Source organism: Pelmatolapia mariae, linkage group LG10_11, assembly GCF_036321145.2.
Source record: "Pelmatolapia mariae isolate MD_Pm_ZW linkage group LG10_11, Pm_UMD_F_2, whole genome shotgun sequence".
NCBI lineage: Eukaryota > Metazoa > Chordata > Actinopteri > Cichliformes > Cichlidae > Pelmatolapia > Pelmatolapia mariae.
The window spans coordinates 20,937,405-20,965,035 of NC_086236.1; the positions used below are offsets into that span (position 1 = coordinate 20,937,405).

Consider the following 27,631-nt stretch of genomic DNA (forward strand, 5'->3'; position numbering starts at 1 on the left):
ATCCCACCAGTTAACCTTTACTCAACTAACTATTTTTCAATGGATGCATTTTACTAGATTATATAATAAAAGTCGATTAAAGGATAACAACATTTAGATTATTTGTTGGCAACTTTGCAAAGTCATTGCAAGTTAGTTTGCTGAAATCAGCTACTAAAACCAGCTATTTAAAACCCTGGTAGGTTCCAATAAACCTACAATTTTTTTAAATGTGGACTTACTTTTTTTAAGTAAATGTAAGTGCAAAAAAACTATTGTCTGATTAGATACGAGTTGATAAATATTCACAGTTTAAGATAACAATGCACTAAATTGTCCCCAAAACCCCCCAAAATGTCATTATTTTTATTTTCATGACAGCAACAAAACCTCTGGAAGATTAATTATATTGTTGGCTTACTGTTCATGGTGTGTATTTAATAAAAGAAATGGATGTCTGGTGATGGTTTGATGATTTAAAATGACTTTCAGTTGTAATATCCATTTGGTGTATGTAAAAGCAAATGGGTATTAAAAACAAACATTCAAAAACAATCGAATCATCCTGATTTACACAGTATCTCTGCACGCACTACAGCACTCTTTGTGTAACGTCTCATCACAGCCCATTTTCATACCATGCTGCTGAACTTTGACTCTGTGGAGCATCCCAGCTGACTGGGGATTAAAGCTGAGCATTAAAAACTCACATTGAGCCTCATGTGCTTTTTGGCCATTCTGTCTGCAAACATTCCTCTCTCAGCCCGTTGGAGTCACACATCGACTGTAAACATGAACATCTCGGGGATACATCAGGGGATGCTCAGGATGTATGGTGAGTTGGATCTTTACTTCAGATGTGGATGTTTCTAGCGGTTGGCAAGTGTTGCTTTTTATAGGGCTTACGGTAATTTCCCAGTTTGTTGTGTACTTCCTGTCATGCTATTGCAAATGCAGATTTTGTTTATATATTTATTTATAATTTCCATCATTATCTATCATGGCATGGAGATGGTGTTAAAAAAAAGGATGATAAATAGGACAAGTTAGCAATGCTCTTGAGTACAATTTTAATAAGAGAAACCTATCAGTTTTCTCATCTTTGTATCCATTAGCAACCATATTACGAGTTTTTCTTCAAATAAGTACAGACGAATCTATATATACATTATACTGAGTATAATGGATCTTGAGTATATACATATATACTCAAGATCCAAAGCTGTGACAAATGCTGATAGAAACATGACCTAAAGCTGTAGTTTGAAAAAAAAATGCTAAAAAGATGCTTAGACAGTTGGTACTTTAATACCCATATGTTGTTTACCATTTGCATATAGAACAAGTAAACATAAAGTGTGCGTGCGATTACACTATATGATGTGCACACGGTGGTCAACAGGATCTGATTCATGCTTGATCCTCCAACCATCTGACTGCCTTTAATCTGCTGGGATGATGGAATGACACAGTGTTCATTCTTTAATCCACGTGTACAATGCTCCCATGCTATCTTGATCACTCTCAGTATCCTCTGGGGGTTTGTGGTTCTGATTGGAATTGTTTATCACATTGTCATTTTGTCAACAAGCATTTTCTACACAATGACTGTTGACTTTTTCTCTGCATTTCTGGTTCAGGTGGATTTATTTTCAAACAGTGGAAGAAAAGATTTCTCCTTATAACTGCTGAAGGCAGTCTCCTGGTGTGCCATGATGCATCATCCCCTCCCAGCCAGCTGGTACTCTTGCAAAACAGTTGTGAGGCGATTGTGGAAGGCAAGGAGATCTTGGACCTACCTAAATTACCCTCCGGCGGGGGCAGAGATTGCTGCTTTGCTCTGATCCTGCCCCAGAATAAATATCTGCTGCTGCTGGCGGAAACCTCTGCAGAGTGCAGGTGTTGTGGGGCTTTCTCTGCTAACTCTTGGGCCTTGTTTTAGATTAATGCTGCACACATTTAAGTTTAATATAACAAAGTTTGAGTGGTTTGGGGAATATGCCTTTTGGAGTATTTTGAAACCTATATGTCAGGTGAAAGACACATTAGCTACACATTCCAAAATTTCCAGGTATTCCATTGTTGTACATGAATTTATGTATATTATGTCTTGCATAAAGGTAATAACAATTGCTCTTTTCACTTTCAGCCAGTGGGTGAACGTGCTGAAAAAAGTGAAAAAGGTAAGTTAATAACATATTTATATTATTTATAATTATGTGTAATTATTTACCAATAATGTTTGCTATGTTCACCATCTATGTTTACCATCATTATTCATAATTGTAATTTGTTATCATACAAAATAGATGAACTTGATAGGACCATCAGCAGGTTTTTTTTCACATTAATGCTGGCTATTATAGTAGAAGGGTCAAAGAATATGGGGCATCACACCATGCTTTGTATGGCAGATTGGTCAGAGTAGCCATGGTGACCCCATCTACTTTGATGCATACCACCTATCAAACCTTCTTGCAGACTATTTACACTCCTGGATGCTGCAGGATTTCCTTAGCCACACTCAAAAAAATGATGAGAAACTTGAAAAAGAGTTCAATGTCCTTAAAATTCCCCAAATCAGGATTCCTAAAGTCAAGTATGTATCTGCAAGTGATGAAAAAACTAGAGCTTAGAGATACATACTGAAAGCGCCTGCTAGGGCACCTCTGTAGGCAGTCCATGTCACAAAGGTCAAAGCTTTTAAAATCAAAAGGGAGACCTACACAATAGACAGGTAGTTTAAATGTTTCTGCCTGGTGTATGTCATTGCTATTCATTAAATGTATGTATCAAAGAGATGTTTCACATAAAACAATGAATGTAGACCTTGTAGTGGTGTTAGAAAGAAGGCTGTGAATCACCAGAGTCAGTAGGGCAAAAAAGTGTGAATATATTTTCAGAAAAATCACTATTAGCATGCAAAATCATATTTTCTGCACACACACAGACTATACACTATACTATAGACTCTTTGGAAATTAGATTGATTTATTTACATAAAGAATGTGCTCTGCACTTTCAGATAATCTTTTAATCCTTAGATTTTTTTTAGTGTTTTAATCAATCAATTAATTCATTTCTTTGAATTCCTGGCAGACATTGTGTTGGGAACATTATTTTTCTTTAACAGCATCTTCATTTTCTTTTCCACAGAGTCTCTCATCACCTCTCAGTCCTTGCAAGCGACATCAGATGCCACAACCACGTATTACTCTCCGAGATCTTGTGCCTGAGCAAATCCTGGATAAAGATCCACCAACTCCACCTGTCAGTGACACAGAGTCATCCTCCCCTGGGCCGATGACTGGCGCTTCCCCGAAGGAGAGAGGTGAGCACTGGTGTTTCTTCTATTTTCATGTAAAAAATATTGCATAGATAGTTTATTAAAACATGTTTTTCAAACTGTTCATTTCAACAGGCAGGAATTCTTCCCGTACTAAGTATCATAAAGGAGGTGCATATTCAGTAGGCTGTTTGCGTCACGGCACTATCAATAATGCCCAAGCAATGAAGGCAGTTTATCTGCTGATGGGAGGGGCTGCTGCTTCCTCTGCCATGGGTTATTTAGGCACATGCTCATCTTCTAATCTGGAAGCCAAAGCCCCGGATCCGCCACTCTGCACAGATTTCTCCAGCATGGGACCAGCAGGAGGTTACCACACTGGCACTCCTGCACTCGACTCCCCCCACTTTAACAGCTTTGACTTTGAAGTGGCAGACTCTGATTTTGACGCTTTTGATTGTGGTGGATTTACTTTCTAATAATCTGCTTGTTGGAGACTGTGGATACGCACATATTTAATGGTACTGAACAAGTTGTTCCCACATATTTTGTCAAAATGACAAAACCACGTGAGGATATTTTATTAAGGGATCAATAAAATAATCCTGAATGTCAGTCAGTAAACCTGCAATAATAGAATTGTTGCTCATGGGTGTAGTGGCAATGAGTGTGAATTCAACACTGACACAAATGTGATGTGCATTTAGGCAATAATACTGAGGTTCATCATTTTATTGTTGTGTTGTTTTGTCACTATCATTTATCATAAAAAACATCAATTACAGCAACTTTAATAACACACGTGACTCCATCCTGTGGAAGAATATTGTGTGCTGTTTTGGTTTAAATGTTCCTCTGTGTTTAATGGAGGCTCTGGATATTATGGGTACTAATTGAAGACTGATAGCATGATACACTTAAGTACCATTTGTGCATAGTGTTGAAAGAGTCTTAAAAATTATGTAATAACCCAGATTGGATTAAAATCCATCTGTAATAGATACATTGACAGTGTTCAGCTTCTGACCGAGGACAAACTACTAGAGCTCCCCTTAATATTTTTTCAGGTACTGTGTTCCTTTCAAACATTCAGCTGTTAATTGTCCTTGGATTTATGTTACATTCAAAGTAATTCTGTCTGAGTTCATTTCCTTTAAATGAATAAAAGCTTTGTGTGGAAATGTGTTCTACTTGTTCTCTTTGTGCAGTTAGTTACTAACCACCTAAACTGAATTTCTTGCAAATACTTTTAATAAAGAATATCCATTTTGCATTCAACTGAAACCAACAATAGTAGAGTAACATTAAACTAGTTTAATACTGTGTGACTGGCAGTTTGGTAATACCTGAACTAAAGCTATGTCAGAGGACACCTGATGGTGTGACACATAAGCCAGGAGTGAGGTCCCTGCTCACAACGTGCTTCTTATAAGTTATAACTAAAATAATTTAACCATTCTATGTATGCAATACATAAAGTATATACAGTTTCTTCAGTAATTTGTGTTGAAAGCTAAATAACACATATTAATTCTTTTTTGTTAATACTGTTAATACTTTTTATCACTACATAGTTACTAAAGTGACACAGGCACTAAAAGTACATTTTTGTCCATTATTTTCTTTTGTAGTTTAAAAAGCTTTTAATAAGAAGCATTAGTTAACAAAACTAGACTTCTTCCTAGTGTAGCTTTGCAGTGATGTGACTATTTTTAAGGTAGCTTGCAAAGCTATGCTTCTTGAGAAAAATAGCTTTAACACTGTTTGGTAACTACTGTAATGCATGGGTCACATCATCGCTCTTTGAGTTTTCTCTTGTTCTCTTATTTAAATTAAATACAACAGACTGTTTTTGTTTTTTTTTCACTGTAGCTGCTCACCAATCAAGTCACTTATGAAGTGAAATCAAATTCCTTCTATTTGTGTAAATGTATGCAGTCTTAATCACCTTCCTGGCACAGCAGCAGCTTAAGACAGTCATAAAAGCCTGTGTGTGACTTCACTGATACCCTTATAGGCCCATATGGAGCCAAGGTTCACGAGAGTTTGTAATTAACACTGTTCTTAATATTATCTCTTTGTTCATGCACTAAGTTGTTGTTTTTTTTAAGTAAAAAAAAAGTAACTAAACATCATCAGTACCTCTGTCCTACTTGCAGTGGAGTGAAACCTGTGAGTATTCTCCACACAAGGTCAGTCAGGTTTTCAGCATGTGCTTGGAGTCTGCCAAACTTTCCACTTGTCTCTGCTCCTGTTTGTGATATGAACCCAGGCCACAGCCAGGGTGAGAAGAGTGTCCAGTTTAAGAACAATATCATGCCTCTGTTTTTTTAAGGGTTATTTTTTCGTAATGGAAATTATTCTATTTGCTTACAGTATATGAGTATGAAAGTGAGTGTTAAGTCTTAAAGTAGTGTTAAGTCTGAGGCCATGGTTCACTGTTGGAAAACGGTGGACTGCTTCCTCTGGGTTTTGAGTGAGTTTCTGCCTTCTGAGAGGCCTTTGGACAGGTAGACCAGTGAGGCACTGAAAACTGTCACATAAAGGATGCTGAGCAGGAGGCAAGGCTTTGATTTAGCAGTCAATCTGCCTTCCAAACGTCCACTTTACTAATTAGGTCTGGAGGGATTCTTAAACAGTTTACCTGGCTTTGGTGGTTGGACCCAACCTCACAAATATTCCATGGATCTGGCACATCCACAGCTCAGGATAGAGCTGCTTTTCCTTTGCTCAGAAAGAGTTTGACGAGGTGGCTCGGGCGTCTGATTAGAATACCATCTGGGAGACTTTCTTTTGGAGGTTTTCCAGGCATGACCAGCTGGAGCTGTAGATTGCTTGAGGGATTACTATGTGCTCAAGTTATGGAGCAACTGGAAAATCCTCCCCAGCAATGTTTCCAGCAAACTGAAATCTATTGCTGGGGAGAAACGAGAGACCCCTGGTGTGCCCACCTAGTCTCCTGCAACTGTGAGCTGACCTAGGAAGACTGGAAGAAGATGAAAAAAATGAATAAACAAACTATTAACTAATCTAGTCCCTCAAATATTTCAAAATAAAGGTACTTTCATTGTGAATCAATAAAAAAAGTTATTTACAGTTGCTGGTAGCAACCACAAGCTTTTCTTTCTTTCTTTTTTAACAAAGTTAAAAAGTCACAGAAGAATCAGGATTCAGGTCTTTAAATTTTCTAAGCCAGCCATACAGTCATAAGTCAGCCAGGTTAGCTAGAAAATTAGCCTGCATTTAAAGACATCTAAGGTTTAGCTTACAAATTTAGCAGCACACGTGACCATGGTTTCTTAACGTCTACAAACAGAAATATCTTCAGAGAGAGGTTTGGGCACTTATAAACAGTATCAGTATCACAGCAGTCTGTGTAACTTAAGTACACAACAAAATAGACACTATAAATAACAGTAAAATGTCTAAAACCACCACCAAAAACAAACATAGCAAAGAAAGCAAAGTTGGTAGCTAAAATCTCTAAAACAAGACAGAAAACATGTGAAAATGATATGAATGAAATCATTTTCATGACAGCAAAAGAAAATTAGTAATCATTTTGATGATCACCACTGCAAAACCAGCTAGACAACCTTTAAGAGGAAAAGGCCAGAAGGCTTTTTTTTTTTTTTTAAATAAATTGTTGGAGGCTGAAAGCTAACAAGATGTGCAACTGTCTCTCCCCCCAGGCTGTTACACTAAGGACTCATTTAGCCCTTTTGACAAACCCTAGAAAAGAGTGAACGTGCACACACACACACACACACACACACACACACACACACACACACTCATTCATGAATGCTGAATGCTGTGTACATTTTCTAAATAAATATTGCCTTTTTAAGGTGTGTAATGTGTAAAGTGACAAAGAAGAGACTTCTTGTTTAATCTTAGGATTGTACTGCATGTGCGAATTTACATTGTGTAATCACATATGTATAATACCAGTAATATAAAGGTGATATAATATAAAGTAATATAATAACATAATATAAATGACATATACTGGCTGAACAAGCATTGACAGGGGTCTTTTTCATTCACATCCTTTTTCTGAACATACAATAACAATATTATTTTATTATTTTAGAGGCTTGGCATTCAAGTAGTGCTTAACAAATTTATTAGACCGCCTGTCACAAAAACAAGAAAACAAATCTTTTAGAAATCTGTCAAAAAGTTGTTTAAAACTAAAAAGTTAATTTGAAACAGCATAATTGAAATTGCAGCAACAAAAAACAAATATATATTTTTAGCAGTTACCAGTGCTGTCAATTTAGGGCAGCTGTGGTATAAGCCTCACATTAGGTGGTGGTCTTTTAAATTTGTTTGGCACTGTAAATTATCACAGGAGTCTATCTTAAAAGAAATATGTCAATAGTCATATGCAGCTTAGCTGACAAGTACAGTCTTCTTGGCAGCCAGTTAGAGCCTACAAAATATAAAGTCTTGTCCTACAGCATTCTGAGGAAGTATTCCAAGTACAATACCCCGCATCTGTTTACTTATATCTGCCCTCATGATGGAAATGTAAATTTGTAACAAGACACAGCATGTGCAACAGTCCCCCCCCTGGCTGTCTAAATATCTCAGATCAGCCCTCTTTACAAACTTGTAAAGAAAGAATAAACATGCGTGCACGCACATTTTCATATGCAATACCTTTAGGTAGGAGTCCTGTGTATATTTTGTAGCTCACTATTGTGTTTTTATGATGTGTAAAGTGACAAAAAAGAAATATATCTTTTAAACTAGTCACTGTACTTCATATTCATGAAATTGTTGAACAGAACATACAAAGAAATAAAGTAAAAACAAATATAGAATAATCATAAGAGTACAAGCGTAGTCCCTTATAGTCCAGGGCCTTGTTACAGAGGGCTTGCTGGTTGTTTGAAAGATTCAGGTTTGCTGGCTGTACTTTGCAGATCTGGAAACTATGTCCATCTTTCATGTATGAGACTCCCCTTTTGTAAACTAGAGCCAGTTAAAAACCAAGATACTGTTTCATTTCGCGTTATAGGACATGACAAAAGAGAAAAGTTCTGTGCAGTCACACATTAAGTGGGACATATGGTAACAATATCTGCATTTGTTTGATTATAGGGTGTGTAACATCATGCGCTCAATGCAATGACTGTGAACTGTTTTAACAGTCGCTGATTGAATGGGATTAAAATCAAAATTCCCACTTGTCCTGATTAACACATGGTGATGTAGTGAATCCCACCTTGACGTCAGCCGCAACCAATAGGACTTCACGGTCATCGCAGAAGCCCTGCCCACTTTAGCAAGTGCAGTCTGTAGCAGTAGCCGGATCCGCCCCCTGTCTCTGCAGATAAAGGTTCGCAGTCTGCTATCCCAGGCATGGATGACGGTTGTAGTGAGACATGGCAGTGCGACATTACACTCTCGACTTCAACCTCTCTACAGCAGGTAGGAGGAAGGTGATGCATAGCTGACTGTAGGAGGGTCTTTCGTTACATTTCGTTATGCATCAGGGCTGCATGCTTTGCTAGCCTGCTAATTTTGGCCTGCTAATTTATAGTCAGTACTGCCAGGATTATAAAGTGCCACTGGTACGTTGCCCATGTTTAGGGCACTATATGCATGTGCCCTAGTGCTATGCTGCTTGTGCCCACCAGTACAAATCCCTGTCCGTAGGCAGGTACGGCTTGACACTGGTAGGCCACTATTAGCTCGTGAACTGTCACGTCAGTATGCATATTTAATGTCAATGGCACATATTTACAGGCCAGCGTAAATGTCTGTTTAGCAGGTATCTTTGTGGATAATGCAGCGCAAGCAACTACGGTTGAAACCAAAGTCACATCACTGTCAGTGCAGCATAAGCTTCTAATTAAAGCTCAGTTAGCTTTGGCTAGCATGGCTATGATTAGCCTAGCCGTGTTAGCAAGTCTCTATAATCAATAACAGAGGGCCCGAGCGATCTCATCAAATAGTTGCGAAAAGTACAGCTTGAATTAATATAATGCGGATATGTTTTATGACTTATAGGACTTATACAGGTGTGTCTGTTTCATAAGTATAAATTATAACATCAAGTGTGAGTAATCGTTGTTTAATCATGCAGCACGCGCTTTTCGTCGACCTAAGTCTGTGACCCCGTTATCACTCCATATTCAGTAAACACATGTAGTAAATTGGCACCCGTGCGCTTTGAGGGCTCTGCCAGACATTTATAGTCCAATAAAATCGTTCAGGAAGACGTGCATTTCTGCCATTGTTGTGGTTTTACCATTAACTGATAGTGGTGTGAGAATGAAGCTATGAAGATGCTCTCAAACTGTCATTAGGCTCTTTTTTTTTTTAAACCCTTTGTTTCAGAAGTCTGTTTAGAGGAACCAAAGTTTGTCACAGATAATAAATTGAGTATATGATAATGAAAGTGAAGTGCAGCTGTATTTGATTAATATATTTTTGTTCACATCAGATTTATTTGCTCCCTCTTTCAGTTGACCCTGCCTCGACAGTGTCTGGTCTGCTGTCTATATTTCATGAACAGGAACTGACAGAGACTATTCATGATACAGACGGGCATGGTTACCTTGCTACCTTTGTGGGCAAGAATGGCAGGTAAGGTCAATATTTTTCACAAACAAAAGTGACTCCTTAGGTCTAATTATAACTCTTTAGCAGTAAAACTTGGATTACTAAATCCTAATTGGGCAAAACATTTTGTGTATTAGGATGTGACAGCTTAAAGCTAATCTGGCTAGGGTAATGTACTTGTTGGCTCTTCTTCAATCAGATTTCAGAAATGTGGGTCTTTGGGGAGGTCTAAAACTTCTGTGTTGTCTGACTCTCTAAGCAAAGTGTACGGCTTCTTGATGGACTTCCTGATAAATCCTGAGCATGCTTCTAGTTGGACACCATTCCAGGAATGTTTCAGTTAATTCTTCAAACTGTAAAAATATTACCCTTCAAACTTCTTTGCAACAGAGGAACTTTTCACAGCTTCCTCTGATTGAGGGTTCGCGTTGCACACGTTGGGTGGCTTTTTTGTTTTTAGTTTAGTGTTCCTCTAACTTTGTTTTGCATCGTTTGCTCTTTCCTACGTCAATTCTCAGGTTTGTTGTCCTGCGTGTGCACTCCCAGGGGCTGGTCACAGTTGATTTGCAGTGTTACGAAGATGATGACATTGCACAGCTAGACAATGTAAGAGCATACACAGGGCTATTGTTTTTACCAACATTGAAACTAATAAGGTTAAACATCTCTGGGACTATATAATTATAACCCAACCCTTTTTGACCTTAGGCATCTTTAGTGCCTGTCAAAAGATACTTATCAGTTACTGTCTGTGTACTGGCTTCCTGTATTCAAACACTTTCACATCCCTAAATGCTAGTGCATGCATGGAGGGTTAAATTACACCAACTATGGTGTTGTTTACTCCCTGCGTGTTTTGCATTAGGGTTGTCTGTGTAGCAATATGAAACCTTTCACAAATTTGGTGAAAGTGGCATTTAAGCTGTATCTGTTCTTACTCCACAGCTTTTGAATGCACTGGAAAATAAGCTAAAAGTTCTCTTAAATGGCAATATTACAAGGATTAAAAAGTAAGTATCACTATATTGTTCTCGTAAATGTATCGTACTTCATGGTGCAGTATTATTTATCCCCCCCACCTCCCAAAAGGCTTCCAGCCCTTTTGCGAGGAGCAAAAGTTGACCGCTACTGGCCCACAGCCGATGGCAGACTAATTGAGTATGACATTGACAAGGTGGTGTATGAAGAGGATTCTGAATACCAAAACATAAAGATTTTGCACTCACAGCAGTATGGGAATATTCTAGTTCTGGATGGAGACGTTAGTAAGTATATAAATCATGGCATGTTGCTTGCACACAAGATTTTGTTTTTTCAAAATAACTGTTTAATGTAGTAGATTCAGTCTAATAAGAATTATTTGTTTTGCCTTTAAAAACAAATTTTTCTTGCAGACCTTGCAGAGAGTGACTCTGCCTACACCCAGGCCATCACAGGCAGTGGAAAAGAAAACTACGCTGGAAAAGAAGTGCTGATTTTAGGAGGAGGTGATGGAGGAATACTTGCTGAGTTGGTCAAACAAAAGCCAAAGATGATCACCATGGTGGAGATATCCTTTACTGAGCTTTTATTTGAGTGACTTTGTTCATATTAAAGCAAAGATTCACTTTTTTTTTTTTTTTTTTTTTTTTTTTTTTTTTTTTTTTTTTTAAGATCATTCCAAATCACAACAGCGGCTACCTCAAGGCGCTTAGATTTGCATTATTCTCAGTGTAATTCTGTGTGTGCATCTGACTGTTCCTTAATAAAGCTTCTACATTGACCAGAAGGTGATAGATGGGTGCAAAAAATACATGAGGAAGACTTGTGGTGATATCCTGGACAACCTGAAGGGAGACTGTTACCAAGTGAGTGTTGAATTGTGTGGTTTTTTTTTTTTTTTGTTTGTGTGTGTGTGTGTGTGTGTGTGTGTGTGTGTGTGTGTGTGTGTGTGTGCGCATTTGCTCAAAACGTATTTTCTGTATGACTATACCATGCACAAACTTGTTGCTTGCATAGTCTTTAATCTTAGAGTGCGTTATTAATATTTATTTTTAAAGCAGCAATAGGCAGTGACAAACGTTTTGAAGCAGGGGTAAATTGAAGATGCATTTTGAATAATCTCCTCGTCTCATGGATTGCAGATATTAATTGAGGACTGTGTTCCCTTGCTGAAGAAGTATGTCCAGGAAGGAAGGACATTTGATTATGTTATTAATGACCTCACTGCAATCCCAATATCCACCTCGCCAGAAGAAGGTATTGATAACAATAGCCATACATCAGGAAAGGTGGCACACAGGTGCAGTGTGAAGAAATGTTTAACTTGTCACATGCTGTCTGGTTTCTGTAGACTCTACGTGGGAGTTCCTGCGTCTCATTTTAGATCTATCTATACAAGTGCTGCATCCCAGTGGAAAGTATTTCACACAGGTGAGTCTGCTCCTAATTTACCATACAGTTCATCATTGGGGGATTTTTGTCAATACTGTTTTTAAAGGTGAACTAAATATTAATTTATTTGAAACACTTCATGCTGTGAGAAAGTGGATAATGGGGGAACGATGACCAAGCATTAGAATGCATCATTTCTACTGTTTCAGGGCCTAATTATTTATCTGTATGAGTCTCATGAATCTTTTCTGCTACTGGCCATCAGGGCAACAGCGCAAATCTGACCGAGGCACTGAATCTGTTTGAGGAACGGCTGGGAAGGCTCTCGTGTCCAGTGGACTTCCGCAAAGAGGTGGTGTGTGTTCCATCCTACCTGGAGCAGTATCCTTTCTATCAAGTCCCATAATTTATAAAAATGTTTACTGAATTGAAGTGTTAAGGCTAGGTTATCATTTCTGCTTTCATTAGAAGAGAAATTAAATAATGGTGTTTTGTTCTTATACTGTGAGGGAGAAATTCAAAGTGTCTGCTTTAAAAAAACAACCAAACAAAAAACCCCAGACATTCAGGCACTGTCATAGGTCACCTTTGCATATGGGCTGATTATTAAAATTGGGATATTTGCTTTCTGTGGTCACCTGATCCTGCCAGTGTAGTTTAGTTAGCAGGCACATTAGGACCATCTGATTTTAATAATCCAGTCTAAGCGTCTGTCTGCAGGTGCAGCTTGCACGCACTGCAGCACTATGCACTCTAAACACCACTGATCTAATTGAAAAACAGTCTACTAACACACCAAAGCCACATGCAGGTGAATAAAGATGGTCTTCCCCATCTATCTAGCTCAGTTTCAATCCAGTCTAACATTTATTTATTTTTGTTTACATGTGTAGTCCTTAACTCGACTATCAGATGGGTTTTTTACACCGCTTGGAAAAAGTAAACAAGTTATCTTCTGAAATTCTCAGCAGCTGGAATGTGAAGGCTCCTAATTTCTTCTGTACCCCTCAGTTGTACGCAAATTGAATGCAGCCTGAAAATTGGAGGCCACACAAAATTCAGTTGTTTAGTTTTAAATGTTTGGAAATATCTGAATAGTTCCTAAGTCTGAATTGTTCACACGCCTCTGTGCACATTGGTGAGCTTCAGCTGACTGTTTAACACGAGTAATTTAATTTGCTGTTTTCAGTTAACAAACACTGACTGAAAAACACTCCAGCTTAAACCAGTCAAGTTGGTGTGGGTAAGTTATGAGAGTATATATGTATAAGTTGGTTTTTGTTTTTGTTTTTTTGTTTTTTTTGTTTGTTTTTTTCTCTCTCTCTATAGCTGACTGAGTTCTCCTCGAGGCATAATTGCAGTTTTATCGTCCCCATTCTTTTAATTTTACAACTTGTCAGTTGTATTGTCTGTTACTTGAGGGTTTTTTTTTTTTTTTGTTTTTTTTAAATGTCCACTTGCATGTGCTCTGAAGGAACTGTTGGAACACTGATTTTTATACACTGATAATGTGGATTAACTCATTTCCCAGACATATGTACTCATTTTCTGTAATCTTGAGTTATGAAGTTGAATGAGTGTGCCTCTGCGTGAGCCAGTGCACAGGTGCAGCATACCCAAAGTGTCACTTTTATGCTTCATTTTTGTTGCTGCCTTTCAAATGTGATTTCTTTCAGGTTGTATTAAGGTGGTCATGCCCAGTGGGACTGAGGGGCTTAAATCAAAGTGTTTTAAAAGGGAAACGATTTCTCCAAAGTTACTGCCACCTCTGCTTGTGCTGTTTTGTCATGTTTTATCGGCACCTTTTTGTTTTTTCCTGATATAAAGTTTTTGTTAAGACTGTATTAGGTGCACGTAAAGGACGGTGAATGTAGCTTGCATATACAGTACAATGCACATTTGATCTACCCTGTGGGACATTTATTTATTCGTTATTTTACCAAATGCTGTCCTTTCCTGCTTGAGATGATTTTGACCATCTATGATTAAACTGTTTTTGGGGGAAACGTACCTGTGGTGTTTGACTCATTCCTCTTGATCACTGTTATCTTAAGAAAAAATGCGAGAGACAGGAAACGTGACTGTTTTCCTCGTAAGAACTAATATTTGTCCAAAACTTAAAGTACCAGTTTGTCAGCCAAAATCTTAAAGCTTAAGTAATCAAATCTAAAAAATAAGGCGGTAGAGGTTAAAAATGTCAAACTGAGCTTAACGCCCCTCCTGCAGCTCTCTGCATTTGCACCAGATGAGCAGCAGCTTTTGCATTTGCTTAGAATGTGTTGGGTTTCTCATTCTGTGGCATGAGGCTATAAGATTAACCATCTTCACTTTCATCCCTTCTCAAGTCTTGTTTCTTAAAAGTGATTTGACTACTCTTACACTTAAAAAAAAAATAAATAAATAATCAAATGATTACAGACTCTAGCTGAAGCTACATGACTGTTGTATTCAGTGGTGTGTTAGGAAAACTCAGGTAAATAAGATCAGTAACTACCAACTGGTTTAATTTAACTGGTGTACCATTTAAACTTCACTAGTTAACTACTGGGTTATCTGTTTTTTTGACTCCAGAGTACTCTGGTACTGTATACAGAATTGTTATTCCAGAACTCTTATTATTCATTCAAATGGAACTTTGCAAACCTAACATGTGCTGCCATTTTCTTTTTACAGAGAAAGTTTTCTGCTAGCAATGTTTCCAAACAAGCCATACTTGTTCAGTCTTTACAGGCCTCAGCATGTTAAATGCTAGAGTCCGTTTTTTGTTTTTGTTTTTTTAGGTTCTCTCACAGTTTGAGTATTGCATGGTCTGACATTGGGAGGAATTTGCTGGGAGGTCCCTCCAGGGAACTTTTACTTCTACTACCATCTTTGCTGTTGCTGAATACTTCCTTAGATTAGATTTCAATTCATTATTCTACTGTATTCTATTCTATTGTCCTGAACATATGCAGAGGATATCATATTTGACTCAAAGGTACTGTAGCTGCAAAACAAGCCCAAATCATCACCCTTCCACCAGCGTACTTGACAATGGTATGAGGTATTTGGCCATAACACACAGTGCCATCTCTGGTGAAAACCAAACACAGCGTATTAGCACCAAAGGACAGAAATCTTGTGGGGTTTTTTGTTTTTTTTCCCCAGATGCAACTTTGCAAACCTAAGCTGTGTTGCTGTATTCTTTTTCTAGAGAACACACTTCCTCTCAGCAACTCTTCCAAACAAGTCATACTGGTTCAGACTTTTTTCTAACTGTACTGTCATTACCTGAACATACCGACGCCTGTAGAGTCTGAGTGTTTTTGCCCCACCAGCAAAGAGCCCTAGCTTCTGCTTTAATGAAGGTGTTCACACTTTCTGATGACCAGTTAATCAAGTGCATTTGATTCATAGTATCTGGCTGATATTTGCCCTATTAGTTTCTTTGGAAGCAGTAAGGTTGGACTTTTCACAGCACTGCAATAGAGACCAGTGAAAACTTTAATTTCACTTGAATGTAAAAGACAGTATGTGTGCCGCCAAATATCCGATCAGTGGAGGAATCTAAAGTTTTGTATCAAGGGTAAACGCTCCAATGGCTTTTCCAGACATCCTGCTTTAGTGCATGCTGTTTTCTATTGTCGTGGCTCTCTTGGACGCTAACTGGAAATGCAGCATGATTAATACAGCTATGCTTCCCCTGCTGTGACACATCAAAACATCTTACTTTACTCTAGGTGCTTTTAAATTTGTATGTTAGTCCATTAGAGCAATTACGTAAGCATACATACATTTCAACACTGTTTTAAAAGTGAAATCTTTGTTATTAATTTAATTTTTTTATTAGAAATGTAGGTCTGTGTGAAAGATTTAGTGGGTTACATTAGTGAAAAGTAATTTACTTTTTGAATATAAATAATATATAATACTTTAGTGTTCAGAATATCTGTAAGAATACAATAGGGGAAATAAGATGTTAAAACAGTAAGTTTCATTTATAAAGTGATTTAGCTAATACATATGGCCTGCAGATAGCTTGTACATAAATTACTCTGTTCAGTTACATTATACTGTACAAATATATATATATATATATATATATATATATATATATATATAAAGAGCGCTGAGAGAGGTGGCTTTGTCCCTCCACTATCAAGAAGTTTGTGAGTGTCTGTGCCGCATGTTGATCTCGTTGAGGACCACATCCATATTTGAGTCTTCATCTGCTGTGATTACTCTGTCTGCATATGGACTACCTGTAAAACAGTGCTACTGTCATTATTTCTAAAATGGAAATTGATATATTCTAAGAGTTGCAGCAATGACAGAAGAAATGCAAAAACGTCAGTTCGTACCAATCCCATCACTCTGTTCTGAAATGTCACTATTGAGGAAAGAGGAGCTGGAAGAGTTATTGCCACGTGAGGTACTGGAATGAAGAGATGTGTTGTTGGTCAGCGATGACTTCTTTGCAGTCTTCTGTGTTGCAGTGCGACTCCATTCTGTTAAAAGAAAAAGACCCACATGATGAAGGTAAACGTGATTGTGAATTGCAATTATCGCACAGTCCATCCATTCTCTTCTGCTTGAGCCTATCCCAGCTGTCTTAGGGCAGGTGGCAGGGTACGGACAGGTCACCAGTCTGTTGCATGACTAACACATAGAGACAGGCAACCATTTGAACTCACATTCACCTATGGACAAGTTAGAGTTACCAATTCAGCTAACACCGTCGGTAAACTTATTTCTTAAATGAGTTAGAAACCAAATAAAGGAGTAACCTTCACCAGTTTGAGGCACACAGTATAAAACGAACACCGCTAACCTGAGTTCTCTGATAGTCTCATTTTGCCGCAGCACAGATAGATCCTCCACTGCCTCCTCACGGTTTCCTTCACTGCACAGTGGAACACGAATATAAAGAAACCTACAAAACAAGCGTGTTTGTTAATGCCACGTTTCACAGTGCAGTACAATGTTACTTAGAGGAGCATTTAAAAACCAATTAGAGAAAAAGATGTGATTGTATTTTTGTTGTTAAAATAAGAGAAGAGGATGACGTCAATAAAAACTGGTTAAAATTGAGGACAAAAGAAAGGAAAACAGCAGAATTACTATGTAAACTCTCTAGTACAGCATGATTCTTCTCTTTAAATTTAGCCCACTGTTAATTTGTAGACACATTTTTTTGTAGGCATGGCAACTGACATTTTACAGCATGTGCCTTATTTCCAAACACTGGAAATTCACTGGTTTAAAATAGTTAGGTATAGAAATAGCTTCCACACAATGTTAGTTTTAATGCATTACTATTTGGGATTATTTACCAAAGCCCCCCAAAAAAAGGGATGGTTACAAATATTTGGTTGTACAACATGGTATGTGCGTGACAATGAAAACTGCATATTGATAATAACGTATAGTCACATAGCGCACAATAAGTTTCGGTCGTTTAACTGTATCATCCCAGGTATTTGTCGCAGAGTAAAAACTGACCAGATTTTAGTGAAATCGCCATTATTTCACAAACCAGCTCAGAAAATGTCAGCTCACCTTGCAGGGAGTTAAAGATGGCAAAGAGGTACATGAACGCCAGGTTAACCGGCCCCCAGGCAAAAAAGGCAAAGCCCCACGTGAGGCCTAGCAGGATGGTTATCCCCAACACACTGCGCACATCCTGCAGTGTGCTGCGGTGCTGGAGATTTTGAGGGTTTTGTCTTTTTATCCGGCACAGCTGGACCATAACTACAATAAACATGATGAAGTTAAATATAAAAATGACGCAGAAATACGCCACCACTGCCACGTAGAAGGCGATGTCATTTTTCAGCCAGCAGCTGTGGGAGAGTCGGAGGAGAATTAAAGGTTGGCTTATTGTTCTGAGGTTTTATTTCATGGATTTTATGTAGGATAATGTGCAATAATGAGATTACAAATAAAGTACTCACAACTCATCAGTAGTGCCATCACTAAACTTTCCATAGGAAACAAGACCGTAGTTGTTTTTGTCAATTGCAATGACAATAATGACCACGATCATCGGGATACCCCAGCCAGCCAGCGAGTACTTCAGCATGTAGTGCGATACATTGACGTTGAAGACTTTCACAAGTGCCACGTACATGTGGACTGCCTCAAGACCCATCCATGTGAAGGCAGCTAGCAAGAAGTAGTGAAGGAACCAGGCAGTGGAAATGCAAAGGCCCACGGCGTCTGGGTAGAGCGACAGCCAGGCGTCCACCAGGAAGACCAGATTCAGCAGGAGCAGCGCAAAGCACAGCTGGATCAGGATTTTGGATGGGATGTCTTTGCGCAACTTGCTGTGGATGCGAAATTATGATGACAACATGTAAAAAAATACCTCAGTGAGCAAACAAAAATGCATAGAGCTTTAGCAATAAGTAATGAATAACAGATCTAGATCATCTATTCTCTGGATTTCTATACGTACCCAAAGGCCAAGTAGGTGAGGATGGTGACAGCCAGGAAGATAGCAGAGATTCCACAGCCAATGTACGTGATAAAGGTAAGGATGGTGCTCTGGACACTACTGGTTATAGGCTGCCTGGAGAGGTCCTTTATGAAAGAGATGCCCCCCAAAAGTGTTATTATTCTAATGAATAAATAACCAAACATGACAACATACATGACAAAATGTATTTTGATGATCTTACCAGCAGGATGGCAAAACTGGTTAAATGGTTGCAGCCACAAATTGTCTCACTGTCTGTGCTATTTTGGACAGAACAGCCATTTGAACTCCAGCCACCCGATCCATCTGTGGGCAGAAAACAAAAATGAGTCGTGTTTTTACACATGTCTGTTTGTGTTCACTGAAGTTCTTAACTCATGGCTGGACAACTTACCATTTAATGCAAAGTCCCAGAAAACACACGTTGCCACATAATTTGCCTGTAATTTGAGAAAAAGAGTTTATCATCTCTAATTGCACATGATAGTTTTCTCTCTATCTCTCTCTCTCTGTTAAGGATGTGTTGCTTTTACAGCATGTTTGTGGCCTATTGCTGCTACATTTAACCACACATACATGTGTAGCTCGGTCGTATAGCTCCGGCATGTGTGCGCTGCCACAAACTGGCTTGGTTTGTCTGGTTAAACCTGTAGCCGAAGCCCTTAGGCAATGCTTCCTCCAGAAGTAAATTTCTCTATGAGGACACAACCATTGCCTTTTAATTTGCCTTTAAATAACAGTTGGTGAAACCAGGCTTACCGGAATAGGCTCTTGGTTTTTTAGGGTGATTATAACATTGTCTTGCAGTCCTGAGATTGACAGATTGGCGACACTTGCTCCTAGGATCCCGCTATTAAGCCTGCGTACTCCCAGGGATTTGTCCTGTGTAGCCATTTAGAGACAACAAAACAAGTTTGTAAAGAGTGTGTAAGTATCAGATTTAAAACACTACATTAAAAATAATGTAAGTTGGCGTTTTTGTTATTGGTGAATAAGAAAGGGGCTGCTGGTTGAACTGTCAGACCTGGAATACAGTGCTCTTCTGGTAGAAATTGAACTGAACTCTGGAGACCTGCTGCTGTTCCTGAGATGTGAGATTCTGAGTGAGAGAGGCAGGCAGCGTGACGGAGCCCTGAGGGGTCGAGGAGTTTGTTGTCACGCTCCTTCTCAGTCTGGGAATCCCACGGACCTGTAACACACATGGACCTCGAGCTTAACAGACTCAATCATCCGAGAGTTGTTTTTTGTTTGTTTGTTTGTTTGTTTGTTTTCTTTACCCTGTTTTCTATTTGGGGCAACTGGCGTCTCTCTACTAGAGATCACTATTTGGAGGAGCAGCTTTGCTCTTCCAAATAGTGACAAAATGGCTGCTTATTCTTCGAAACATTTAGTATTACACCCACATTCACAAGTGTAATCCAGGGATTTACTGACAAATCATGTCATGTCATTGTGAGGAAAAGAAACCGTCAGAATTTCTGACCTAGATCACCTGGTTGTGTTTTTAAAAGCAAAAACAGGTCACACGATTAAACCAATTTGTTGTATTTTATGAATTGATCCTGTTTTTGACTGAACCATTTTACTCTGAAAAGCTGAAATAAATAAATGTAGTTTTAAATTTAGTTTAATCTGAACTACACATGCAAATACACAAAATACACAAAATCTGAGTTAGTATATTCTTCTTCTTCTTTTAAATATGCCAATTACAACCTAAAACAATTACTCCAACCTCCCTATTAAAATAACCATAAAAAATTAAATCGACAGTAAAAAGGCACTAAATATCTTCTACAGGCTTCTCTAGACAAAGCTGGAAATGCTGTGTTATATGAGACACAAAGCACTTGTACAAAAGTGAAAGTTATTCTTCCCTACCTCCACATTGGTGGGGCTTGAGATGGAAAAAGTTGTTTTCTGAAAGTTGGCGCCATCTGCTGGTTTCACTGACAGAGCAACAGCCGGGGACAAAATGGTCTGAGCCGTCCCTCCAACAACCAGCTTGAGCCCCACTGTATCAACGATCCCTATTATCCTGGTGAGAATAAATGAATAAATAATAGTACATGTCATTTCCTTAATTACAACAAGAAGCAATATTATTGGGTAAAAAAAAGAAGATGAAAATAAGAGTTGCAATTGAGGTGTTTTGTCCTCCTATGGATGAAAGAGGAAAACTGGGGTTTTGTTGGTGTTCTTTAGAGCCTATATCTGGTTATTGTTGTGAAAATGCTCTTGAACCTTGTATTGATTAGTTTGTTTCTAAATGAGTTGATTATCACAAGATTTCAACTTTGAACAGTAAATAAAAACAGTATGGGTCAAATGCATTGTCCACCCCATGAAATAATAATGTAAAAAGACCACAATAAATAAATAAATAAATAAATCTGTAACCTGTTGGAGGACTCTGACAGCACAGATGGAGAAGCACCCAGGAGATTGCTGACAATGTTGACTGACGTGTTCCCCAGCCCTATGCTGACATTTGGGCCTGATAACAGAGCCTCGAGCTGAGACACCAGCTGATTCACCTGGCTGGAGTTCAGTTTGGACACGTCTTTCGTCTGGTCAAGCAGTGCGTTGGCTTTGGCTTCAGCTGCTGTCAACACAATTTGAGGAGACAGTGACGCTATGCTAAGGAAAGCATTGCAACAGAGTTGTGCACGAAACTGAAGTGATCACAAACCTGTCGAATTTGTTGTTGTACTTCCAGTTGTGGTCACAGAAGTGTTCGGATTTGTGGTGGCTGTAGTAACGGTGAGTATAGGCGACTTGGTTGTAGTTGTGTTACCCGTACTTGAGTTGTTAGCGGTAGTGACAGTTGTAGTTGTAGTAGTGTTGACTGTTGCTGGCACTGAGACATTAGCAGCACTGGTGGTGGTGGTTAGATTCACTCCTTGTGTTGTATTCAGCGGCATTGAAGTTGCATTTACAGCAATTGAAGTGCTGTTAGCAGTGCTGGTGGTAGTGGTGCTGTTGTTGGTGGTGCTGGTGGCAGTGCTGTTCGGTTGCATGGTTGTCACATTTGGGTTGGCTGTGGTGGTAGACACGTTTTGAAGATCACAACTGTCCTGCAGCTGCATAACCACATTGTTTTGTTTTTGACTATTAAAAAGAAATAAAGAAGTAACATTTTACTTTGGATCCTTTTGATCTGCTGCAGCACATTTTGTATAAATTTGGTTAGTGTGCAGGATATTAAGGTCATACAAACCAAGTGAGGCTGTTAGACTGTGATGCAGCACAGAAATCTGCAGGCTTTATGTCAGTGCTGACCCATGTGAACTCAGACTGCAGGCTGACATTGGCTTGTAAATTTCCACAAATTGCTGTGGAAGCACAAAAGCACCAATGAGAAGCTTTGCAGCACAAGTCGACATTTATCTTTTGACTGCTTGAGCTGATATTTCAGTCCTCATCTTGTTTTATTTTGGTTAGTATACACACCCGCTCGGATCACATGCCCGTTGAAACTGATTTGTTTCTTAGACTGAAGCAGATACACCACAGCATTTGCTACATCACAGACGGGGACCTCATGGGCAAAGGCCAAAATCACGCTACAGCTTTGAAGGCTATAAGTGAAAAAACAAAAAGACAACAACAACAATTTCAGCCTAGTGTTCAAATGCAACAGATGCATCAGGGAGATTTAATGTGAGTTTTAGACAAATGTTCTGAAATAACATAACTGGACTCACTTTGTTGACGTGTTCGCACATGCTACGTTTGCGTCCTGTGTAGAAATGTCAGTTTTAGAAAAATACGTTTAAATGAATGTAATAAAGGAAACTACTAAAACATTTTTAACGTGTTAGTATAATGATAACACATGAAATGCAAATTCCTTTGGACATAAACTATATTTTTCCTGTGGGATGCCATTACATGGTGAGTTTCTTGTCATGTGAAACTGGAGTATTTTTGGGGTAACCACTGTCAAATTTCAAAAAGACATTACTGACAAAAAGACATCTCTACAGCTGATATCCTCAAAAATGAACAACTCAAAAGACGTTAATCTAGATGAATACATAACAATGTTTTTACTGTATCTCCTTTAAGTCAAATAAAAAAAATGAAATTCAGTTTAAGTCATTTTTTTTGTAGCGCTCCAATTTAAAACAAGGTTCGCCTGAAGGTGACTAAGATGATATTTCTGATCCTACCCACTTTATATTTTTCCCTAATACAACCTAAATGCCTTACTTACATTTTGAAAACTTGCTTTTGTTCTAAATCATCATAACAGAGACAGAAAATATGAAGGCAATAATATCATAATTTGGTGGTTGAATACCTTGTACTCAGATGCATTAATGGATACTGGACATAGACCTCTGCAAGGGAATATTACAAGATTATTATTATTACCCTGTCAGTGCGCCCCAGGGTGTCTGTGGCTACAATGTAGCTTGCCATCACCAGTGTGTGAATGTGTGCGTGAATGGGTGGATGACTGGTTGTGTAAAGCGCTTTGGGGTCCTTAGGGACTGGAAAAGCGCTATACAAATACAGGCCATTTACCATTTACCATTATTATTATTATCTTTTTACATGTGATAAAAAGGTATTTATTTATTTAAAAACTGGTGACAAAAAACAAAACTTACACTGCACTTGAAGAGCAAGGTGGAAGCTGTCGCAGCTGAGAAATCTGTTAAAGTTGAAGATATTAATGATTAATTGATGCTCCAAGAATTTATTCATATAATTTTTTACATTAGTGATTTGTTTATTTATGTGTATTTGTATTCTGTGTGAATGGAAGATTACCAGGTTGGTGACATTTAAATAGTTTATATTGGGATCTTGTATGGAAACGTTAAAAGTGTAGAATGCATCTAAAAAACAAAGAAACAAAAAAAGGAAAGATAATCAAGTCACCAAGCTTTCAGACTGTGTGATTTACGTCATAATGCAAATGGTTTTGATAGGTGACATCACACTAACCTGATCCACTGCAGTAGTCGGAGCAGTTGCAGTTGATTGTGGTGATGTTGCCTGAAACAAAGTCAAAGCATGATGGTTTACAGTGTGGATCAAATCAAGGCACCTTCAAGACTCTACTTTTACACTTTAGGGGAAAAATACATTTAGAAAAAATATTTAGAAGAATCTTGTGCATTTTGCTTTTTTACAATTTTATTTATGGATGGATGGATGGACAATTTTATTTATTCATTTTTTAATTGGCACAGTCTGTATTGCAAGCATGAAGCAACCCCGAGCTGGAGGCTAACCTGGCATACAATCAAAGGCTTAATGAGTTTCTTTATGTTTCCAGTTATTATGATAAGCTAAATTAACCAGATTCTTTGTACAGAACAGGGTTTTTAACCATTTTCTATTTTAGGCATCTTCTAAAACACTCACAGAACAATTAATCCTATATAATCCTCAAGTGCTCTATAGCGTGTCCACACGATTTGGTATCCAGGTATAATGTTAACTGTAATGGAACTGAGACTTAATTAATATTATTCTTTTGAAATGTGTGTTTCCTGACATGCCCTGAAGTACTTCCTGGTGTCTTTCAACACAAGTGTGTTGCTTCATCAGGTTTCAGTAACAGTAACAGTCTAATTCATGTATTGATGCAATGATGTTTTTTGTTTGTTTTCATGGTTGGTCCATTGAAACTGAGCTTAACTATGCTTACATTGAATATTTTAGAGCTCACCTGCACTGCAGTTAGTTGAATTACTTGGTGGAACCACATATGCAGCTGCAGACTCATTACTGTAAAAAACAAACAAACAAACAAACATGAACTTTCACATAACTAAAGTATGAATTTAAAAAGTAGAATTTATCTTTAATTAATCAGTTAACATTTAGCACTTGGGAAAGCACAGACTGCCCGTACTGAGGATCTTACCATGCTGCGTTGTCTTGACCAGTATAAATGCAGCTGTTTTCCACTGCGCTGCTGTTATTGCACACATTTTGAAGCTGACCTGTTAAGCGACACAGAGGATTTATTACATTGCTACTTTTATAACATCCTGCAAACGTATCAGGTAGGTAACTATGCATCACTCACCCACTCTATCTGCCTTTTTCCCCAGCACGTAAAAATCAGATGAAGTGTTAGTGGCTGCGCAGAGAGTGCGGAGGATACAACATGAAGACACCGCCTGACTCAGCTTCAGCATCACAGAGCACGTGGTGTTTCTGCAGCATAAGATCAGTGTTAATGTAGGGATCGTGAGATAAGCTTATTTCAATGACTTGAATGTCTTTACTTCACTTACCTTATTTCAGTTTTTGTCACACATGACACTTCCATTCCCTGGTAAAACACAAATCAGGCTAAATTCATGTGATCTTTTTTTATTTACAGAAACCTACAGATACAATTAAGTGCTCACTCACTTGAAATAGGCCCGTTGTATTTATGACATTAGTGTTCAAACTGAAAAGTAAATGGAGATAACGTTAATGGGTGTCAAGAATAACTGATGTGATTAGTCATCTCAGTGGCATTAGTACTGATTGTGCAACTGCTCATATGATCTCCAGCTTTATGAAAAAGTCAAACAAGCGTTGCTTATTTTGCTTAATGCTTATTCAAGGGGATTCAAGAGGAGAAAATATTGGAAATTCAGTGTGCAGGCATCTCATCAACTGCAACTTTTGGCTGCTGTCAGCAAAGGAAATAAAGTTAAAACGAAACTAAAACTAAAGTAAAAGCAGGTGTGAAAAAACCTTTTTGTTAACAATAATAAACTATAACATGACTAGAATAAAAGTAAAAAATGAAAAACTAGCTGAAAAGATTTTGTTAACTTGGAAAACGAACTAAAATAAAATAAAAATATCCTTAGTTTGAGCTTTTTTTAGTTTGGTAAAAATGTTAAACTAACAATGAAATTAATAAAAACTAAACTAAAACAAAATATTTTTAGAAAAACTAAACTGAAATGAAAAAACAAAAAAACTAAGTGAAACTAAACTGATTTAAAACAAAAAGTCAAAAATGAAATAACAATAAAAACACATTTTAAAAATACAAAAGTACAATAACTTTGAATGTAGTCTCACCTTAAATGATAAACGTAACAAATCTTCACAGTGTGGGTTCGACAACACAGTTGCCACAATATATTACAGAAAATGCTCCATGAAAATTCATAATCTCATTTTCCATCTGTTCATTTATTAGATAGAAATAGTTGCACTCATACCTGCTTTGTGTCCCATTGCCACTAACGTCCCGAGCTACACGTATCAAGCTTCTTTTCCGTTTTCTGTTGTTTTGTGATGTTGTTGCACTGGTTGTGAAGTTGTTGCCTCCTGTGGGTTTCGCTGTTGTAGTTGTCCTGTTGCTTTGTAATGTTGTTGCAGTGGTTGTGAAGTTGCCTCCCGTTGGTGTTGCTGTTGTAGTTGTCCCATTGCCTTGTAATGTTGTTGCAGTGGTTGTGAAGTTGCCTCCTGTTGTTGTTGCTGCTGTAGTTGTCCCATTGCCTTGTAATGTTGTTGCAGTGATTGTGAAGTTGCCTCCTGTTGTTGTTGCTGCTGTAGTTGTCCCATTGCCTTGTAATGTTGTTGCAGTGATTGTGAAGTTGCCTCCTGTTGTTGTTGCTGCTGTAGTTGTCCCATTGCCTTGTAATGTTGTTGCAGTGATTGTGAAGTTGCCTCCTGTTGTTGTTGCTGCTGTAGTTGTCCCATTGCCTTGTAATGTTGTTGCAGTGGATGTGAAGTTGTTGCTTCCCGTGGGTGTCGCTGCTGTAGTGCTGTTGCCTTCTAAGGCTGTGGATGTTGCACCTGTACTATTGCTCTGTAATATGGTTACTGCAGTTGTTGTGCTGTTGTAAGCGTTCAGTGTTGATGAGGCCACTTGTGTTGTCTCATTGACAGTACTTGCAGGTGTAGTTTGTGGGGAGGTCGGTGTGGCAGTAGTTTCTGGAGGGTTTGGAGGCACGCAGTTCTCCAGTTTGGTGCTGAAAACCTGCTTGAGCTGAGGAAAAGAGCATACGGTTTGCTGACAGAATTTAAGCATTACATCTGGTGTTTTAATAAGCCTGCTGTCGTACATGTTACATACCCAGGCAATGATTTCAGATTCGTTCTTGCTCTGTCCAGTGACATCCACCGTAATGTCAACAAAGTAGTATACTGCATTACAAAGCAAAGAGAATCATTGGCAAAAGTTGCTAAACTCTATAACAGAGGACAACATACCAGCTGCTTGTAACAAAGAGGCAATCTAAGGGCTGAGACAGGGAGCCAAAAATAGAAGTACCAAAAATGAAGTGACTCACATAGCCACCTGAAGCTGGCTGCTCATTTTAAATGTCAAACTATATATTTAATTTCCATGGCTAATATTCTGCTCTGTGGTAATTTTAACAGGGGTGGAGTTTTAGATAGTTAGCTTATTTGTGTTGTTCTTGCCATTTGGAGCACTTTTGTTCTGTTACATATCAAATTATATGGCTTTCATGGTGGTTAATTTTAACAGGCCATTCAAAAATGTGCCCAAGTTTTGAGAATTTTTTGTATGTTTATTTAGCCTAATTTACTTAAATACCATTAGCTGTACAAGTCAACTACAGTGGGGGAAATAATTATTTGATCCCCTGCTTGAAGTGTAAGTGCTCACTTGCAAAAAAAATGAACAGCCTCAAATTTTTAAATAAATAAATACATTTAAAAATTACATAAAAGTTATGAATTCATTTGTATGTCATTTAGAGAAATAAAATGTTTTTCTACTATCCAACCAGAATTCCGGCTCCCGCAGACTGACTGCGTTCCCATGTGACACACAGATTTCAATACATCGATCAATCAAGTGCAGATTCACCTGCTCTCAATTCATTATGTGTATAAAGCACACAGAATCAGTTTCTTTCATTTTAACCTCTCCACCATCACGAGCACAACCAAAGAACGGTCAAAGGACGTCAGGGACAATATTGTAGACCTACATTATCATCCTGGCG

General features: G+C 38.2%; 3 protein-coding genes across 3 annotated transcripts; 2 read left to right on the forward strand and 1 right to left on the reverse strand.

The window, feature by feature from the left end:
• Nucleotides 1-678: 678 nt before the first annotated feature.
• LOC134636571 (uncharacterized) lies at nucleotides 679-4,446 on the forward strand. The gene is made up of 5 exons (XM_063486609.1): nucleotides 679-814; nucleotides 1,620-1,878; nucleotides 2,129-2,162; nucleotides 3,136-3,310; nucleotides 3,401-4,446. Exons 1-5 carry the CDS (start codon nucleotides 700-702, stop codon nucleotides 3,742-3,744), a joined length of 927 nt encoding a protein of 308 aa, XP_063342679.1. The 5' UTR covers nucleotides 679-699; the 3' UTR covers nucleotides 3,745-4,446.
• A 4,122-nt stretch (nucleotides 4,447-8,568) lies between these two features.
• sms (spermine synthase) lies at nucleotides 8,569-14,216 on the forward strand. The gene is made up of 11 exons (XM_063485848.1): nucleotides 8,569-8,707; nucleotides 9,748-9,868; nucleotides 10,363-10,450; nucleotides 10,790-10,854; nucleotides 10,934-11,109; nucleotides 11,239-11,393; nucleotides 11,602-11,691; nucleotides 11,968-12,082; nucleotides 12,177-12,256; nucleotides 12,483-12,598; nucleotides 13,130-14,216. Exons 1-11 carry the CDS (start codon nucleotides 8,662-8,664, stop codon nucleotides 13,158-13,160), a joined length of 1,083 nt encoding a protein of 360 aa, XP_063341918.1. The 5' UTR covers nucleotides 8,569-8,661; the 3' UTR covers nucleotides 13,161-14,216.
• Nucleotides 14,217-16,329: 2,113 nt separating this feature from the next.
• On the reverse strand, nucleotides 16,330-21,694 carry LOC134635335 (adhesion G-protein coupled receptor G2). Its single transcript, XM_063484728.2, has 13 exons — nucleotides 21,367-21,694; nucleotides 21,075-21,279; nucleotides 20,556-20,712; nucleotides 19,699-19,863; nucleotides 19,434-19,556; nucleotides 19,069-19,114; nucleotides 18,877-18,980; nucleotides 18,654-18,778; nucleotides 18,151-18,522; nucleotides 17,756-18,039; nucleotides 17,028-17,129; nucleotides 16,558-16,704; nucleotides 16,330-16,458 (listed from the first exon to the last, which is right to left on the reverse strand). The coding sequence occupies exons 1-13, from the start codon at nucleotides 21,692-21,694 to the stop codon at nucleotides 16,355-16,357; spliced, it is 2,262 nt and encodes a 753-aa protein (XP_063340798.2). The 3' UTR covers nucleotides 16,330-16,354.
• Nucleotides 21,695-27,631: the final 5,937 nt, after the last annotated feature.